Source organism: Balaenoptera borealis, assembly GCF_965194805.1.
Source record: "Balaenoptera borealis genome assembly, chromosome: 1".
Classification (NCBI taxonomy): Eukaryota; Metazoa; Chordata; class Mammalia; order Artiodactyla; family Balaenopteridae; genus Balaenoptera; species Balaenoptera borealis.
Window position 1 is genome coordinate 171,864,610 of NC_138860.1, and position 17,743 is coordinate 171,882,352.

The 17,743-nt window shown below is 47.3% G+C and overlaps 3 protein-coding genes across 10 annotated transcripts in view; 1 reads left to right on the forward strand and 2 right to left on the reverse strand.

Moving 5' to 3' along the window:
• TRNAU1AP (tRNA selenocysteine 1 associated protein 1) overlaps nt 1-5,844 on the reverse strand; it is a 25,341-nt gene extending 19,497 nt beyond the window's left edge. Inside the window, exons 1-2 of the mRNA XM_082348626.1 lie at nt 5,698-5,844; nt 5,081-5,178 (exon numbers count right to left, since the gene is read on the reverse strand). Coding sequence (XP_082204752.1) covers nt 5,081-5,178; nt 5,698-5,724 — 125 coding nt within the window. The 5' untranslated portion in view covers nt 5,725-5,844. The remainder of the gene's footprint in view (nt 1-5,080; nt 5,179-5,697) is intronic.
• Nucleotides 1,807-2,947, forward strand: LOC309608490 (mitochondrial transcription rescue factor 1-like). Its single transcript, XM_082348734.1, has one exon. The coding sequence runs from the start codon at nt 2,202-2,204 to the stop codon at nt 2,922-2,924; it is 723 nt and encodes a 240-aa protein (XP_082204860.1). The 5' UTR covers nt 1,807-2,201; the 3' UTR covers nt 2,925-2,947.
• Nucleotides 5,845-9,087: 3,243 nt separating the features above from the next.
• Nucleotides 9,088-17,743, reverse strand: part of RCC1 (regulator of chromosome condensation 1) — a 29,222-nt gene continuing 20,566 nt past the window's right edge. For 3 of the 8 annotated variants that reach the window (XM_082348336.1, XM_082348337.1, XM_082348338.1), the window contains 10 exons: nt 15,896-15,977; nt 15,231-15,338; nt 14,243-14,430; nt 13,882-14,061; nt 12,957-13,053; nt 12,720-12,842; nt 12,060-12,215; nt 11,690-11,809; nt 11,191-11,343; nt 9,088-10,245 (listed from right to left, as the gene is read on the reverse strand). In XM_082348336.1, coding sequence (XP_082204462.1) covers nt 10,070-10,245; nt 11,191-11,343; nt 11,690-11,809; nt 12,060-12,215; nt 12,720-12,842; nt 12,957-13,053; nt 13,882-14,061; nt 14,243-14,430; nt 15,231-15,338; nt 15,896-15,968 — 1,374 coding nt within the window. In that variant the 5' untranslated portion in view covers nt 15,969-15,977 and the 3' untranslated portion in view covers nt 9,088-10,069. The remainder of the gene's footprint in view (nt 10,246-11,190; nt 11,344-11,689; nt 11,810-12,059; nt 12,216-12,719; nt 12,843-12,956; nt 13,054-13,881; nt 14,062-14,242; nt 14,431-15,230; nt 15,339-15,895; nt 15,978-17,743) is intronic. The other 5 variants (XM_082348340.1, XM_082348341.1, XM_082348342.1 and 2 more) reach the window with 2 other exon arrangements.

Genomic DNA, 17,743 nt, shown 5'->3' on the forward strand with positions numbered 1-17,743 from the left:
CTAGAGAAAGCCAGCGTGCAGCAAGGAAGACCCAAGGCAGCCAAAAATAAAGTAAATAAACAAATTTACAAAAAAAAAAAAAAAAAAGAAATTAGGGGGTGGCTGTATGAGAGTTCACTGTACTCTTCTTTCTACATTTGTTTTAAATTTTTCATAATTTAAAAGGTTTTTTGGATCACCTACCACCGGCCAGGCTGATACAGAGTTGAAGAACATGGTTCCTATTCTTTAGAAACTTAAAATCTATTTGGACAAAGTAAATCCATGGACCTTACCTAATTGGGGGATGTCTGTGAGATTCCTGGTGTTCTATTTTTTAAAGCATCACTAAGAGACATAAGTAGGAGGATGTGGCTAGATCCTCTGACATCCCTTCCTCCTAAGAGATTTATACTGAAAACAGTTAATTTTCCTCAACTGCCTCCTTAAAGCTATCACCAGTGAAATAAACCAGACTTTTCTGGAACTATGATATTCAGTTCAAATAACCTTATGGACACCAAGCCAAAAGGTATGGGAAAGGGCAGTACCTGAGCCCAAGGATCTCAGAACACAGTCTATAAGCTCCATAAATGTTGACGCTTAGAAGAATGGTGGGCCAACTCTGTGCCTTCTGTCTTGTGTGTGCTAGAATCTTAAGGCTCACAGATGTAAAGACCACCACCAGTAAGAGTTGAGCATTACTGAGCACTCACTATGGTCCAAGCTCTGTGCTAGCCACTTCACATGCACCATCTCATCTAATCCTCACATAACTCTGTGAGGGAATGAAACCATTGCTCCTATTTAGATGTGGAGACTGAGATTTAGGATTATACAATATGCCTTAAACCACACACAGCTGGTATGTGCCAGAGGCTGGATTTGAGTTCAGGATAGTCTGACTACATTCTTTTCAGAACATTTTATTTTGAAGAATTCCAAATATAAAAATGGAAAGAATTGCATAGCAAACACCCTATATATATACCCACCACCTACAATTAACATTTTATTATACTTACTTTATCACATAACTATCCATCCATCCATGCCCCTACCCATTTATCATCCTTATTTTCTGACACATTTCAAAGTAAGTTGCAGATATTAGTATACTTCCCTCAATTACTTTAACATGCTTATTATTAACTAGAGTTCAATGATTGTTTAGTTTTTTCCTCTTAAGGTTAAATTTACATGCAGTGAAATGCACAAATTCTTCAAGATGCTGAGTTATTTCCACCAGATTAATTTTGTGTATTTTAGAACTTTATGTAAATGCAGTAAGGCTTCTTTAATTTAGCATAATGTTTTTAAGATTCATTCATGTTGTCACTATATTAGCAGTCTGTCCCTTTTTATTGCTAAGTGGTATTTTATTGTATGAATATACCAGTATTTATTTACCTACTTACCTATTCATGGATACCTGGACTGCAGTTTGGGGCCATTGTCCAATGTGCTACGCACATCCTTTTTCAAGTCCTTTTTCTGGTAGACGCATGTTTTCATTTCTCTTGGGTAAATACCTAGGACTAGGGACTTTCCTGGTGGGCCAGTGGTTAAGATTCCCCACTCCCAATGCAGGGGACCCAGGTTCAATCCCTGGTCAGGGAAATGAAAGAAAAAAAAAAAAGAGCCCGCATGCCACGATGAAGATCTCACACACGGCAACTAAGACCCAGCGCAGCCAAATAAATAAATAGATATTTTAAATATATATATATATAAAATACCTAGGACTAGACTTGTTGTGCCATATGGTGGTAGGTGTATTTAAGAAACTGCCAGGGGGCAAGGGCAGGGCGGGGTGTGGAGTCCGGAGCTCGGCGAAGCCGTGGGGGGGGGGGGGGCGGGAAGGGGGGAGCGGCGCTGACGTACAGGTAACTGAGCCCCTGCCCGGCGTGCGGTGCCCCGTGTCCGCTCCCGCTTCTGTTGCTTCACAGCAAGCACATGGGAAATACGGGTAGGGCGAGCTCCAGTCCCCCGCCCGCGCTCCTGCCAGGTCTCCGCGTGAGTCTCTGGCGTCCTGCCCCAGCCGGGCCAGCTCGGGACGCCCCGTGGATCCGGGGGCTCTTAGGGGCCTTGCGAACCCGGCGGGCCGAGGCCGTCTGCCCGTGGGCCCGGCCGCTCCTGTTGGCTGCAGAGACAGACCGCGAGATCGAGGACGTTGGTGTCGTTTCCCTTGACCTTGAGGACCCGGGAAGGTCGTATGAGCCATGGCTATGACTAGTGTCAGATTGCCCAGCGGTGTTTTAAGAAAGCCAGATGCCTGGATTGGGCTCTGCGGAGCGCTACGAGGGACACCTTCACAAAAACACTGTGCTTCCTGGAATCGATACTTATATTTGTCTAGTACCAAGTTAAATTCTTCAAATTATAAAACATTTTTCCATAACATTTTCTCACTGAGACTCTCAGGGCTTTTAACATCTCAAGAATATATTTTCCCATTTTCCATAAGACTCAAAAGTAATGTAAGCTCTAAAAAATCCACTACAAAGACTCTGCAACAAGTGGAGGATGAAGGGGACTCTGATGAAGAGAGTGAGCGTCATGAGATGAGTGAGCAGGAAGAGGAGCCAGAGGACGACCCCACTGCGGTCAGAGACTATAAAGACCTGGACAAAGTAGTGCAGTCCTTCCGATACGATGTTATCCTGAAGACGGGCCTAGATATCGGAAGAAACAAAGTGGAAGATGCATTCTACAAAGGTGAACTCAGGCTGAACGGGGAAAAATTATGGAAGAAAAGTAGAACGGTGAAAGTGGGAGATACATTGGATCTTCTAATTGGAGAGGATAGAGAAGCAGAAACAGAGACAGTGATGCGGATTCTCCTGAAAAAAGTGTTTGAAGAGAAGACCAGCAGTGAGAAATACAGAGTGGTGTTACGGCGGTGGAAAAAGTTAAAATTGCCTAAAAAGAGTACGCTCAAATAAATGGATTGCTTTTTAGCGATAAAGCTGCGTTCTAGTGGTGGGGAAGGGGCCAGGTTAAAAAGAGGACGTTTTTATTAAAATAAAGTTCTCCTACCAAAAAAAAAAAAAAAAAAAAAAAAAAAAAAAAAAAGAAACTGCCAGGGAATTCCCTGGTGGTCCAGTGGTTAGGACTCGATGTTTTCACTGCCAGGGCCTGGGTTCAATCCCCAGTTGGGGAACTAAGATCCTGCAAGCCGTGCAGCATGGCCGAAAAAAAAAAAAGAAAAAGAAAAAGAAAAAAGAAAACTGCCAGACACTTGTCCCCAGGGGTCATACCATTTTATAGTCCCACCAGTGATGAGAGATGTGGCTGCTCCACATGTGACTGCATTCTTTTTTTTTCTTTGTTGAATTTTAAAAATTGTCGTTGGGTATACAAAACATAAAATGTACCATTTTAACCATTTTTAAGTATACAGTTCTGTGGTATTAAGTACATTCACGTTGTTGTGCAACCAATCACTATATCCTTTCTTTTTTTTTTCTTTTTTTTTTTAAGCTTTTATTTTATTTATTCTTGGCTGTGTTGGGTCTTCGTTGTTGCACACTGGCTTTCTCTAGTTGCGTTGAGAGGGGGCTTGTCTTGTTGCGGAACACGGGCTCTAGGCATGTGGGCTCAGTAGTTGTGGCGCACAGGTTTAGTTGCTCCGCGGCATGTGGGATCTTCCCAGACCAGGGATCCAACCCATGTCCCCTGCATTGGCAGGCGGATTCCTATCCACTGCGCCACCAGGGAAGTCTCCAATCACTATATTCTTAAGCACTATGCTCTGCTGCATATTATTTTTTCTTGGGTCTTATCTTTTTCCCGTATTTTCTCAGTTCCTGGTTTTTAATTTACGTTTATTTATTTTACAGCATTCTTATACGCCACTTCAAAGTCTTTGTCATATGAGACAGAATGCACATGTAATGTGTCTGTAAATGCCACCATAAAAAATCAGCTAGAGTTTAGTAATCAATGGTATGAAAGGATAATTCTAATTCTTAATAAAGATTAAAATGTGAGAACCTGTATCACTGTTTTAAAAAGAAGAAAGTATTACAGAATGTATTTTCATGCCAGTAGCTGATTATCGGGGTTTTCTGTCTACAGGAACAAGAAGAAAAACATTTAGGCCAGCATGCTCTACCAGTCAGAAAATCCGTCCCTGGGTACCGGGGTTCTGAATACACAAAGTACCTGTTCACCAAACAGCCAAAGACCTGGCCACACTTCGTATCTCTCACCTGTATTTTTCAACTATTCGACATTTTAGCAAGCTGCTTTAGTACTTGGCACAGAGTAGACGCTCAATAAACACTGTCAAATTGATAAAGGAATCCTGTTATTTCTAACTAGAACCCTAAGGAAACCTAAGCTCCTGAGAAAGAAAGAAGAAACTGGAGGCAATAGAGCACTTCTATCTGAAAGTATTTTCTGCATTTCGTTTTGTATACTTATTTATTACCTCATTCCCCCATTAGCATGTAGTAAACTCCACGAGAGGAGGGACTACGTCTGGCTTGTTTCAGCCATGTACCCAGGGAATCTAGAACAGCAGCACATAGGTAGTGTCTTATTCACATAAGAGTTAAGGGCACTCATGAGCTTTGAGAACAGAGCTGAATTACAGTCCTGGCTTCTCATTTAAAAGCTGTGTAACTTTAAGACAGTTGTTAAGCTTCTCTAATAACAGTACTTAGCTCAGAGGTTTTTGTGATTTTAAAGTGCTTATTACCTAGCAGATCATAATCTGTTTATATTTACCAAGCATATACCATATGCCAGACACTGTTCTAAACGTTGAATGTGAATTAATAGCACTTAATCCTCACCAGAACTCTATGAGGTAGATACTTTTATTATCTCCATTTTTATAGGCAAGGTGAAGAAGAGGAAGAGGTTAAATAACTTGATCAAGGTCACACAGCAGACAGCTTTCAAAACCAGTCTGGCTCGAGTCAGCAATACGCTATACGTCCTCTTAACAAGCCCCCAAATGCTTATACCATTACAATAACATTATTAGGCGTGAGAAGCCCCGACTCTCTGCGATGTTTACCTTCTCCTGAATGACACTTGCAGCACGATCTACTGAGGAGACCTGAGGCTCAGACGGAAGGAGAGAACATACCCAGTGAGGCGGTTTCGGATAATTTTGACGCTCATCACGGTCTCCCCCATGGTGGCAAAGGCTCTGGAGATGAAGTTCTCATCCATGTAGGGTTCCAGCTGCGTAAACACAAGAGCAGAGCGGCTCAGGCCAGCATCCAGGCTCCTCATTCCCGCATCCGGAGCCCCTCCCCCTCAGCCCGGGGTTGGCTGCTCGCTGCGGGCGGGAGTGGGGTGGGGTGAAGAGGCTTTCGTCTGCGGAGTGGTCTGAAGCCTGCGTTCCCAGTCCCCTGCCTTCCTTCCCTTCAAATTTACTCCTTTGAGGAAGTCTCCCCTTTGGATTTAGGAACCCCATCCCTCCAGTCCAACAACCACGGGCGCTCTTCAATCCTTGGGATTCCTCTCATTCTATCCGCCCAAAGACCCTCCCTCTTTCCCTGGCGTGAACCCAGGACCCCTCCCCCTCCGAATCAGCCCCTTCACCTAGATGCTGGGACCCGCTTCGGAGTCACCTAAGAGAACTCCCCTGCTCATTCACTTCCACCCTTTTGGGATCCGAGGACCCTCCTCCTCAGTCCCTTTCTCCCTCGTGACACTAAGATTCCCGCTCCGCAGACCCGGGCGGCCGCCCTCACTCACGTCGCCCATCCACAGGCTGGCCGCCATGCCCAAGGCCCAGCCTGGACTTTGCTGGCCACCGAGGCTGGCGCGGACGCCGGACCGCCGAGCCGGAACCTCCAAGGAGCATGCGCCTCCGACGCCTTCTGCGCACGCTCCGCAACTCGGCGCCCAGGGCCCCGCCCACGTGCCGCTCGTGGTCTTGCCGGATCCCTGCGGGCGGGTCTCCACACTGGAGCCTGCGGGATGGGGCGGGGCAGACGCTGCCTGGCGTTGGACGGTGGGTGGCGCGGGTGGGGGCTTTCTCGGGTTTCTTTCTGATTTTATTTAAACACACACGTACATATAAAATTACAGAAGTAATTTTACGCTCGTTGTAAAAAATTGCAAGTATAAGCACATTTTTTTTAACAAGTGAAAGATCCCCTTTGGGAACCTGGACGATTCAGTCCCACTAACTCTGTGTGACTTCAGGCAAATTACCGACTGGCCCGCCCCAGCCACCCCTTCACCCCGCATTTCCCAGTTTGCAAGACATTTCTGTTGACGCTGCAATGGGATTTTTTCATCATTCCCGTGTATAGCCCTAGGGTGCGGGGAGGGTAGAGTTAAAGTGAGTGTAAATTGGGGCAACCCTGTCTTCTCAACCAATCAAATCAATCCCCGTCTTGTCACTTTCTTGCGTCCACATCCCCTACACTAATCCAAACTGCCAGTTCTAACCTGTCCCAGAACAGTGACCTGCTATAGAAGGCCCTCAAGTAAACACGATTTCTAGATAATCCTGACCATTTGACTCCTAATCTGGGAGTGTCCCAGGCTTTAGCCTCACTTTAATACCCATTTCTCAGAATGTGAAGCTTCTGTAGGTGGTAATTGTCATCTCCAACAGTTAAGGTCATCGCAAGTGCCTGAGAATCCATTTCTGGGGCTCCCTCTGGGCTGGTAGGCCACTTCGGCCCTTCCTTACCAGCTTATACACCCCAAACTTGGGATGTTGGGCCCCAAAGTCAAGCACTCATGAGTCTAAAGTCTTGGATCCAGCCACAAGTTGCCAAACTCCAGCTTTATCCTATTCACTGCCACAGTAGTGTAGTGGTTAGGTGCTTTGGCTATAGATTTGAACAAACGGAGCCCAAATCCCAGACCCCTCTCACTAATTATTTTGGCAGGTTATTTTAAACTCTCTGAGACTAATGTGGATAATAACAGTGCTTACCTCATACCATGTTTGTTGTGAGGATAAAATGAGAAGTCGGGAAAGCACTTGCCCTCATGCCTGGCTTCCAGTAAGTTCTCCAACATGGCAGTTGGAGGCCTTCGAATTATAACTGGTAACTCTTTTATTTAGTACTATTTGCCAGCCCCTGTGCTGTGCTCTTTGCTTACCATTTTTAAAATTTATTTTACTTATGGAAGATTTTTAAATGTTTATTTTTAATTTAGAATGTAAGCTTTATGAGACAGGATTCCTTGTTCGCGCTTTCTAATCAAATTCCCACAACCATGTCTGGGATATGGTAGGCACTGAAAAAAAAAAATTTGAATTTATGTCAAACGATAAACAGCTGCCCCTCACCCCATCTATCCCTATTTCCAACTTCCAGTCCCTTGAGGCAACCACTTCCAAATCTTTTCCCTAAAATCTGTGTATTTCTAAATAATATACTTTCTATTCATTTGTAGTTTCAGATATTTTAGGGACTGCCCCTCATACATACACACTTCTCCATCTTCTGATTATAATTTGTCACAACACTGAACATTTACATTATTATGACTTTGCAAATATCATTTATAGCTGAGCCATATGGGGTGATTACATTTGTTTTGGGGTAACCAATTCAGGTTGGAGGAGGATGGGAAAAAAGGTAAAACTGAGAATACCTGATGTGTTTGAACACAGCAAAGGAGATTTACACTTCTGATAGAGATATGAACATCGAATAAATGATACTCACACCAAAAAACTAAGCATGTGAAAAACAAGGCAATTATTAACTACAGGGAACTTTAAAATGTTCAACGGTCATAACAGCAAAGGCTTGTGGGGCCTTTGCTATGTGCCTGACACTGTTCTAACGTATGTAAAGCACCTACAGAGAGCTTTATAACTCTTATGTTCAATACAAGGAAAAGAAACTGAGGTTCTGGGTTCGGGTGGAGGCTGATTTAAATTCTAGCCTAGTCTGTGCACTTGGTAGCTTGGCCTCAAGCTAGATACTTGAACTCTCAGGGACTTTTTCCTGAGGGACAGCGATTCCCAGGCGATCAAATGAGCTATTATTGTATGCAAAGTGCTCAGCACAATGCCTGGCCCCTTTAAGTCCCAATCCACAAGAGCTGTTATTAAGGATAGGGTACTTGCAACCTGCTATATTGTCAAAAGGGAAAACTTCAGTAAATCTAATCCAACTGGACTTTTCTGGGGGGAGTGGGGGTGGGAAGAGCAGACACACAAGTGCTTCTTCACAAAGACAATACTAAAATCAAAAGTGTGATTTTTCCCTTCTAAGAAGTCAATTTCTAATCAGGATAGTACATGCGTCAAAACTAAAAGTTCAAGGAAAAAAAACAATCACAGAATACATTTTAAGTTATTTTACATCATATTCATTTTTCCAAGAGTCACTGACATCGAAGAATCCTCCTGGTACTAGTAAAACTTTCCTGCTGTAATATACAAACCTCCTGTATCAGCACTGTCCACTGTAACTTTCTGCAGTTATGGAAATGTTCTATAAATTTCTGTATTTGCATAGCCCAAAACCATAGGCACTAGACACTTCTGACTACTGAGGACTTGAAATGTGGCTAGTGCAACCGAGGAAGTTCATTTTACATTTTTACAGATTTAAATTAAATGTAAATAGCCACATTGTAGGTACTGACCACCATACTGGACAGGTCAGCTCTATATGATTTGGTTGCTCAAATGCCTGTGAAAATCTACATCATTATGCATTAAGTTGTTACTGTGCAGTTAATCATGTTTAATCGGTTACACTAGCTTTTGAAATGATACAGTACATCATTAAACTTAGTATAAGTATTTCTAGAGATGTACTGTACTCAAAAATCTTGGTTTGGGATTAGGATATTAAAAGATCCATCCCATGTCTCACATATTATACAGTATAATTTTTTTAAAATCCAGTGATTCCTGAAACATAAATACCTAACAAAAATCAATCAACTCTTTTTTTTGATTTGTCTAGAACAGTCACTGTTCCAAACAAAAAACAAAAAAACAGCAAAAAAAACCCCCCAGCTGACTGGCACACACCATGACCTCTCAACATCACTGAAGTCCTAGTCTTCACCAGGGCTACAGGCATGGGGTTATTCTGCCCGTCCCAACACAGCAGGTGCTCCCTTAAAAAAGCAGGGAGCATGTAGAAAACAAGTGGCCTGTTTTATAAAACTCTTAGATTTATTCAAAGTGTTAAAAGATTTCACTCTCCCCTCCAAAATACATTAAAAAAAAAAAAATCAATACTCTTCTATTTTTTCAGCCACTGTACAAGCTACTGCTTCCCTTTCTGGGGACCAGTCTCTGCCCCTCCAACCCTCTTCCCCGCCCTCCCTTCACTCTCAATATTGCTGTAAGTTTGCTTATAAAGCCCTCCTTCCCCTCTCCTCGAGGTCCTGCCCTGCAGGCGTAGCTTCTTTTCTGGATTTCAGGCCCTTGGCTGCAGGTGAGGCAGGTTGGATAGGTGAGACTCGGCAGACAAGGCCTGAAGGGCAGAATGCTTTGTGCTTCTGGGAGAAAGGCTGATTGGCTTTTTTCTTGATCAATCGGAGGATCACTGTTTTTCTTTTTGCCCCATGGGCACCTGTTCAGGGCCAAATATTTGGCTTGGGGTTGCCCATGGCTGGGTAGCCCTGCCCCTTCTCCAGTTATAGGTCCATGACAGCTGGGTCTCAGGACTGTACCATCTGTCTGTCTGTGGGTTGTGAAGGACAGGAAGAGTGGCACATGACTAGAGCAGGGCTTGATGGAGCCCCGACTTCTCAGAGTATGGGCACCAAACACGCAGGGGAGGAAGTTTTGGTTTTTGATAGGCAAAACCAGGGTCAGCCAGGACCATGGGAAGTAGGGATGAGGGGGAAAGGTCTAACCACATAGCTGTGGGGTCAGCAATGTTCCTTCTGATTAAAACCCCCTCCCCTCTTCCATCTATCCCACCCTCATCCTGTAGGTCCCAGGATGATTCCGGAAAATGAGGGAAAAAAAAGAGAAGGATTCTTTTCTGCTGATGGGAAAAAGGCAGGAGATGACAGAGTACTTGGAGCTGGAAGAGGCCTGCTGGAATATGTAGACATCACGGCTTCCTTGTTCCAGGAGGGAGGTGGGGGGGGGGGGCCGGAAACCAGGCCCTCAGAGGCTTCATCAGCTCTGTTCCTTGTCCTTGACTAGTAAGACTGTGTGCTGGCCCCCGCTGGACACAGATAAGACCACACGGTTCTCCAGCTGTTTGCCTGTCATCTCCACGGGGCTCCAGGCATCCTCTTCCTGTCCTGTGCCCAGCTGGTAGTTGGTGCCCATGCCCCAGGCAAAAACACGACCTACAAAGGACAGAAATACAGGCAGCTGTCTCCAGGATCCCAAGCCCCACCTTTCTGTAGTGTGAGAAGCCTGGCACATGAGGGTGGATTTTGGCCTTGGCCTGTGGCAGCCTGGCAATGTCCCAGCCTCCGGGCGTTCAGGGAAGCTGGGAGGAGCCAAGGAGATGATGGACAAAAAAGAGCTTTGTCAACCAGAGACCGCAGTCCTTACACATTGCCAAAAACTTCTCCCTGCTCCTAGGCGTGGCATTCAAGGCCCGACAATGACTGGCCATTCCCCAAACCCCTATATCACCTCCATTCCCAGGACCACCTGCCTTTGAGACTGCTCTGGATGCCGTCCTTTGCTTATCATAAAGGACTGAACCTTCACGGTGCAGTACAAGCTCCACTTCCTCAGGAACTCTTCCCAGATAATCCCAGGTCAAGCACCTCTGCCAGCCCGATTTCTCAAGGCCTCCGTGGCTGTTCCACTCAGGCTTTGGTGACCACTTGTCCACACCCTCCTCTGCTCTGCTTGCCAGGACCCCAACTACTAAGCCTTCTTTCTCTAGTAAAATTCTAAGTACAACTCCCTGGGAAGCCGGCACCTACTAGGTTGTAAATAAAAAGGGTCACCATGGTATAAAATGTAAAGAGAAGCCTGAGTTAGGAGTCTGGAGACATGGGTTCAAATCCTACTGCTTGTCTGGGCCTCAGTGATATATCTCCCTTTGCTGTTTTTCTCCTCTACAGAACAAGTCACCTCTATTAAAATAATGTGTTTACCCATTTTGTCATCAAAGCCAGAGCTTCTGACAATCAGGCCAAAAGCAACGTCATCACAAACACTGTTCTCCACACCTCAGCTCCATCTGATGGTGGACGTCAGAGCCTACTGTGCACTTCGGTAAGAACCACGACCCCCCGACTCCAACCAGACCGACTGTGGGCAGCCTCACTCACCATCCTTGGTCACAGCATACCCCACAGAGGCCCCACAAGCCACCGAGGAGACGGCGGGCAGCCTGGAGATGAGGGTGGGTATGCTCTTCTCCTCGGCACCTTCCCCAAGGCCCAGCCGCCCATACTCAGCCCGGCCCAGGCTGTATGCTCTGCCTGTGGAGGAGGGAGAGAGACGAGGGGTAGCAGAGGGCATGCTCCAGGTAGGCCAGGTGAGCGCCTATATCTGTGGGAGCTGGTCCCCCATTCCCAGGGTGGTGAGGTCTGCAGTGTCCCTTTCAGTTTTGGGGGAGGCCTGGGAGAGCCCCCCCCGGCCCCCATTGAACTCACACGTGGAAGAACACCAGGACGCTGGGGGACGGGGGCAACCCTCGTGGACCCACAGCCAGCCCAGTCCACGGAGCAAGCCCAGGTTCCGAGCACCGTCATCTCCGGAGTGTGGCCAGGCCTGTGCCTAGGGAACACTCCACCTCCGACCCAGAGATGGACCAGGAGGCCCTACCTTCTGAATCCATGCAGACTGTATGGTGCTGGCCACCAGAGAAGCCCACCCAGGACTTCGTGGAGTTCTTGAAGGATGTCAGGTTCTGAGGTACAAAGCAAGATTCTGTGCCTGGGGTTCCTGGGGGAAGAGGCCAGGACAGAGCTGTCAGGGGTGAGGGTGTCCAAGGAGCTGCCTTCTTCTTCCCCTCCCAGTGTGGCCCCCACCCCACACCACACCAGGGTATTTATATTCTCATTTTACAGATGAGAAAACTGAGGCTCTGAGGGGTTAGATGACCCCACCAAGGGTACACAACGAATGAGTGGTGGAGGCAGGACTGGAGCCCAGGTCACTCTGGGCGACCCTGGACGATGGGCTTGGGACTCACCTAGCTGATGGTAGTTGGAGAGGCCAAAGCCATACACATGGCCCTCAGAGGAGATGGCAAAGGTGAAGTAGGCACCACAGAAGGCATCCTGGAATCTGACATGGCCCCGGCTTCCCCTGGATTTCAGCATCACACACTTGGGGACCAGGAGCCGTTCTGCAGGCAGAGAGCAGGCCAGGGTCAGTGGCAGACACACACGGCCTCTCCTCTCTGCCCCATCTGTTTCTCCTTCACTGCTAAAGCCCTCGCAGGAAGACTAGGCAGGGACTCTTGTCCCTATTATATAGAAGAGGAAACTGAGGCCAGGAGAGTCCAAGTGCCTCACTCAGACTCCCACAGCCATAGAGGTAACATTTACCTGGAACTTACCATGTGCCAGACAGTCTTTTATGTAAACTCATTTAACTTCACAACAACCCAGTGAGGTAGGTTTAGAGGTAGGTGGGTTTAGAGATGAGAAACCATGTCCAGGGGCCCACAGCCAGTAGCTGATAGGGCCAGGATTCAAACCTGGGGTAGTCTGGCTCTAGAATCTGAGTCCTTAACTACCACTGCAGGTCCACCTGATGCAAGCCTGAACATAGAGAATCCCTTCTGCCTCTGACCTTCACCGGGGGTGGCTTGCCAACTTGCCCCGCCAGAGGGACCTAAGCCACCTACCGAGGCCCTGCCGGCCACCACGATTAGCAAATAATTCAGGCACGCGGCCCAGTTGGCCCTGCTCCCCGCAGCCCAAAGTATAGAGGTCGCCATCAACTGTCAGCATCACCAAGTGGTCGTTTCCTGAGGGTGAGAGGAAGGCAAGGGATACAGGGCTTGTCTGTAAAGCCCAAGGCTGGGCCAGCCCCCCAAAAAGGTTCTCCAACTCCTGCCCAGAGTGAGTACCTGCAGACTCACCTGAGGCCACCTTCACCACAGGCATACTCAGCTGCACCTGCACAGGCACCATGCTCTTTTTCATGGGTTCCAAGAGCCCGATCACACCATTATTGTCCTGGAAGGGAGGGGCGGAAGAGTTTTCAGCCAGTTCTTCCTGCCTCATACCAGCCAGATCCAGCTTTGCAGTCAGCCACAGAGCTGTCTGGTGAAGGGCACTGGTGCCAGATGGAGATGGAGAAGTGGGCCGGAGCCAGGCCACATAGTGCAATACTTACGAATGAAATCATACGTGGTCTGTGATTTGCATTAAAATAACAAAGGAGTTGGGGAACGGAGGGGAGTGAAGATGAAACAAGTTTGGTCATAAGCTGATAATTGTTGGGGCAAGCACATAGAGTTCAATATAGTATTCTGATTATTTTTATGTGTTTGAAATTATCAACAAAAAAATTTAAAATCAGCCCCAATGGGGAAACATCAGATTCCTTTATTTTTGACATTTCAAAATAAATCGAATACTAAAGTACCAAAACAACTTTAATGCTGTATCTGCTTTTTAAACCACACTCTCCTGTCCTGGAAGTTCTGAGATGTGCCCCCAAACCCCTGAGAAGTGTGGAAGAGGGCTGGGAAGGGGAGGGGGGAGGTTGAAGGCAGGGAGATGGGTCAGTAGGCTTCCTGGCTTAGCTTCAGCCCAAAGGCATCCCTGACCCACCCCTTTCCCAAGACGCACACATCATAACATCAGAGTCCAGGGAACAGCAGTGGTGTGGACAGGCCTGGATGAAGAAGCCAGAAACCTGGGTCTGGGCCCAAGCTCTGCCCAGGGCCTTGATTTCCCCACCAGTAAGTACAACAGGGGCCTCGTGATGGGTTATCTTTGGGGCCCCACCAGTTAATTCTGCCCACCAGCCCCCATGCCGTCTTCCAGACCCAGTCTTACCCGGAAGGAGCCCCAGAGGAAGACACGGCCATCCTCGGTGAGGGCTGCCGTGTGACTGTCTCCTGCTGACACCTGTATCACCTTCTCTTGCAGTTCCACTTTCCCAGGGACCATCTCTGAGCCCTCCACTGATGTGTCCCTTCCCAGGGCACCCTCATCATTGCAGCCGAAGGAGTAGACCTGTGCCCAGGATGCCCCCGTTAGTGCAAGGCCTGGCCTCTCAGTCCGTTCTTGTTTAGGCCAATCCCTGCTCGTCTAGCCAGCTCCATCTCCACAGAGTAATGTGTGTGGTTCAAAGCTCCTTCCCCAAGCCCCCTACTAACCCTAGGCCCTGTCCCATCCTGTGCCACCCCCAACCTACCTGGCCACTTTTGCTTAGACACACAGTGTGCATGCCCCCAGCCTCAGCCTGCACGATGTCCTCTGGAATGGGCACCAGGGCTGGCTTCTTCCTCTCCATCACATTCTCGCCCAGCCCCAGCTGGCCCACGTCGCCCTGGCCCAGTGTCAGCACCAAACCCGGTTCTGTGTTGTGGGACCTATGTGAGACTGAGGGGTGAAGAAGACAGCCCCTGAGTGTGTAGGATGACGGGAGAGAGGAGAGGTCACTGCACAGGCTCTGGGATCACACAGACCTGGGTTCAAGCCCCTGCCCTGCCACAGACCATTAGTCTGACCTCTCCAAGCCTAAGTTTCCTCATCTGTGAAACGAGGATAACAAAAGCACTTACCTCATAGGGTTTTTGTGCAGATTAAAAACTGAGCACATTATCAATGTGAGTGGAAGGAAATGGAAACGAGACACTCAGTAATGAATCTTGGTGGAGAGGGTTAAAGAACAGTGGGGACACAAGCTAGTTTTCCTGATAGGCTGTTCTTGGTCCGGAACCATACTAACAGGGCATAATAACGTCTACCCCTTTACCGACTGCTTACTAGTGTTAGATTGCTTTGCAGCCCCTCACATTATGCTACAGACCTTCCGTTCTTAGGATCCCACTTTATAGAAAAGGGAACAGTCTCAGAGAAGGTCATAGAATAATTAGTAGAGTTTGCAGTGCATCCTCAGACTGTGACTTAGCCCCTGGACACAGGTACACTGACCCCCACTCTGCTCCTATGTGGGAGCAGACAGGCAGCTGAAAAGGAACGGGTAGGAGTAAGAGCCCACACAGGCTTTTGCAGAGAGGAACACGCCAACCGGTGTGCGGCACAGGGCCATCTGCTGGCCAATGGCGACCGCCCGCGGCCCCGGACAGCCAATGGCGTCCAGCCCCTCCCCCTGGGGGTGTGGCCAGGCTGCCAGGACTGCTGCGGCTGCGCAGAGGGTGCGCTGGGCAAGCAGCCACCTGGTCGGGCTTTCTGGTCGGGAGGGCTCGGCCCGCAGGCACCTTGGCAGGAGCGGGCGCCTGGAACGCGGCGGGAGGCAACAGCCCTCACTGCCTGGTTACGAGGGTCTGCAAAAGACAGACAGTGTCTGAGTGTGGGTCCATACTCCCCGTCCCAGATTGGGGGTGGCTCTCTCTCCTCCCTGACTCCCTCCAGGGTCCCAGGAGAGAGGAGACCACAGCCACCTCCCTCCAGTGCTACCAGGACATGATCTCATTTTCCTCACGACAGCCCAGTGAGGTTGCCCATTTTATGAATGGGGTAGTAGTCCAAGCTCAGTGAGGTTAGTGATTTGCCCAAAGCTACATGTAGCTAGAAAGTGGCAGAGCCAGGACTTGAACCCAGTCTGGAGGTCAATGGTCTTAACCATGATGCATTACTGCCTGGGGCAAAGCCCTAGGGTCTAGTTTTTTGCCAGTATCTGAGTGCTTTTAGGCAAGTCTCTGCCCCTTCATGATTCCCAGAGGGTGGGATTCAGTGAGCTACAGGAGACTCTCCAGCTGGGTGGAATTCCTGGACTTCCAGGACCCTCAGCTTCAAATCTCAGGGAGAAAGGAGCCCAGTTCCAGATTCTGGGGGTGCCAAGAGGCCACCCATACTGAAGTAGAGGCCAAGGCCAACTTACCCTTCACCTTCTTGCTTTTGGGGAGGGCATCTTCGGGGGATGACCTTCTCTTAGTTATACGCTTGGGTGGCATCTTTCTGTCCTGAAAAACCCAGGCAAATACTCCATGTCAGAAATGGCAATCATTTTCCTGCTCTAATTAGGCAATATTCATCAAAAACCCTAAAAAAAAGTGAGAGGAAATGCCCAGCAATTCCACTTCTCAGAATTTATCTGAGAAGAACCAAATAATAAATACACCCAAAGATTAAGATCCATAAATATTCTCTACTGTATTCTTCATAACATTAAAAAAAACAACAAAAAATGGAACAACCCATACACTCAGGAGCAGGGGACTGGCTAGATAATATGTGGTATATTGATGATAAAACAGGACGAAGCCATTGAAAGTGATGCTTTCAGAGATTTATTTACTGAATCATTGCCAAGTAATATAAACAGATTGAAAAACAGCCCATCATCCTATTTGTGGAAAAGAAAAAGCATACACATATAAAAATGTGTGGAAGGAAATACATTCAATATTGATAATGGTAACCTCTGGAAAATGGGATTATGGACAACTTTTACTTCTTTCTTTGTACCTTACCTATATTATATAAGCTACAAGAAACATTACATGTATTTTTTAAATTTTATTATAAAAAAATTAAAACACTGAAGAACATTAAGTGAAGTATCCCTCACAACTCCTCCTAACCCCGACATAACCACTAGTAACTTTGGTTATACATTACTGTCATAATCAGACCACACACACAAAGCTGTTCTCATTAAATAAAAGCAAACCAAACCATCTGTGCCCTTTGATCCAAAATGCCACCACTCCTGGGAGGAACCTGGCTTTCCTCTAAGCAGTCCAACAAGAGATAAACACTGTATACACACTCACACAAACAGCCAGTGTTACAAAAGGGGGAAAGGAAATCACCTATGGGTGACAAGAAGGGTTGTTGCACCTAGCACGATCCCAGGCAGCTGAAAGCCTCAGCCCTGAGGCCCCTCACTCCTTAAACTAACTGCTGCTGCCTTGCCTCCTCAAGGCCTCTGAGAACAGACTTTCTCCCCAGCTATCTCAATTCCAATCCAGCCCAAATTGTGTCGAAAGCCTTTTTCCTCCACATAAGCAGCTTTGGAAATAAATCTTTATTGAGCCCTGGTCTTTAAGGTTATGAAAGACAGTTCAGTTGTCTAAGCCTTAGGCTCCCAAACTCTAACAGGGCAATTTGCAGCTACCCAGATGCAAAAGTGGTAGAGCAAGTAGTGGTTAAGAGGAGCCAGAATATGTACTCAGCTGCTTTCTAGCTGTTTGACCTTGGGCAAAGTTATTTAATCTCTTCATGATTCAGTTTCCTCCTCAGTAAAATGGGGATAATAATAGTACCCACACCCTGTTGTGACGTGTATGACTAATTGAGTTAATACTGTAAAAGTAATACATATTAAGTGCTCAATAAATCAATGCTGGTGTTATAACATTTAGGGTCTGTCCCAGGTGATGCTCAGGCACAGCTCTCATCTAATCTAACCCACCTCTCCTCCATTCTACAGAAAAGGGATGGAGACTCTACCCAAAGCTACAAATGGAAAGAGAACTCCAGGTGCCCTTCTCAGGCTCCTCTGTGGGCCTAAACAGCACCCCATTCTTCTTCCCTCCCTCTCTTCCTTCCTTCCAGTGGGTCCTAGAGCCTCAGCCTCTCCAGCTCCCCATTCCATGGTATATGAACACAAGGTGAGTGGCCTGGAATTTCCAGGCCATTTCTGCTGACTATCCTGGGGGAAGAGAACAAAGCACCGAAGGTGGCGAAATAGCCAAATGCCTACAATCTGCCAAGGCCGTGTAGG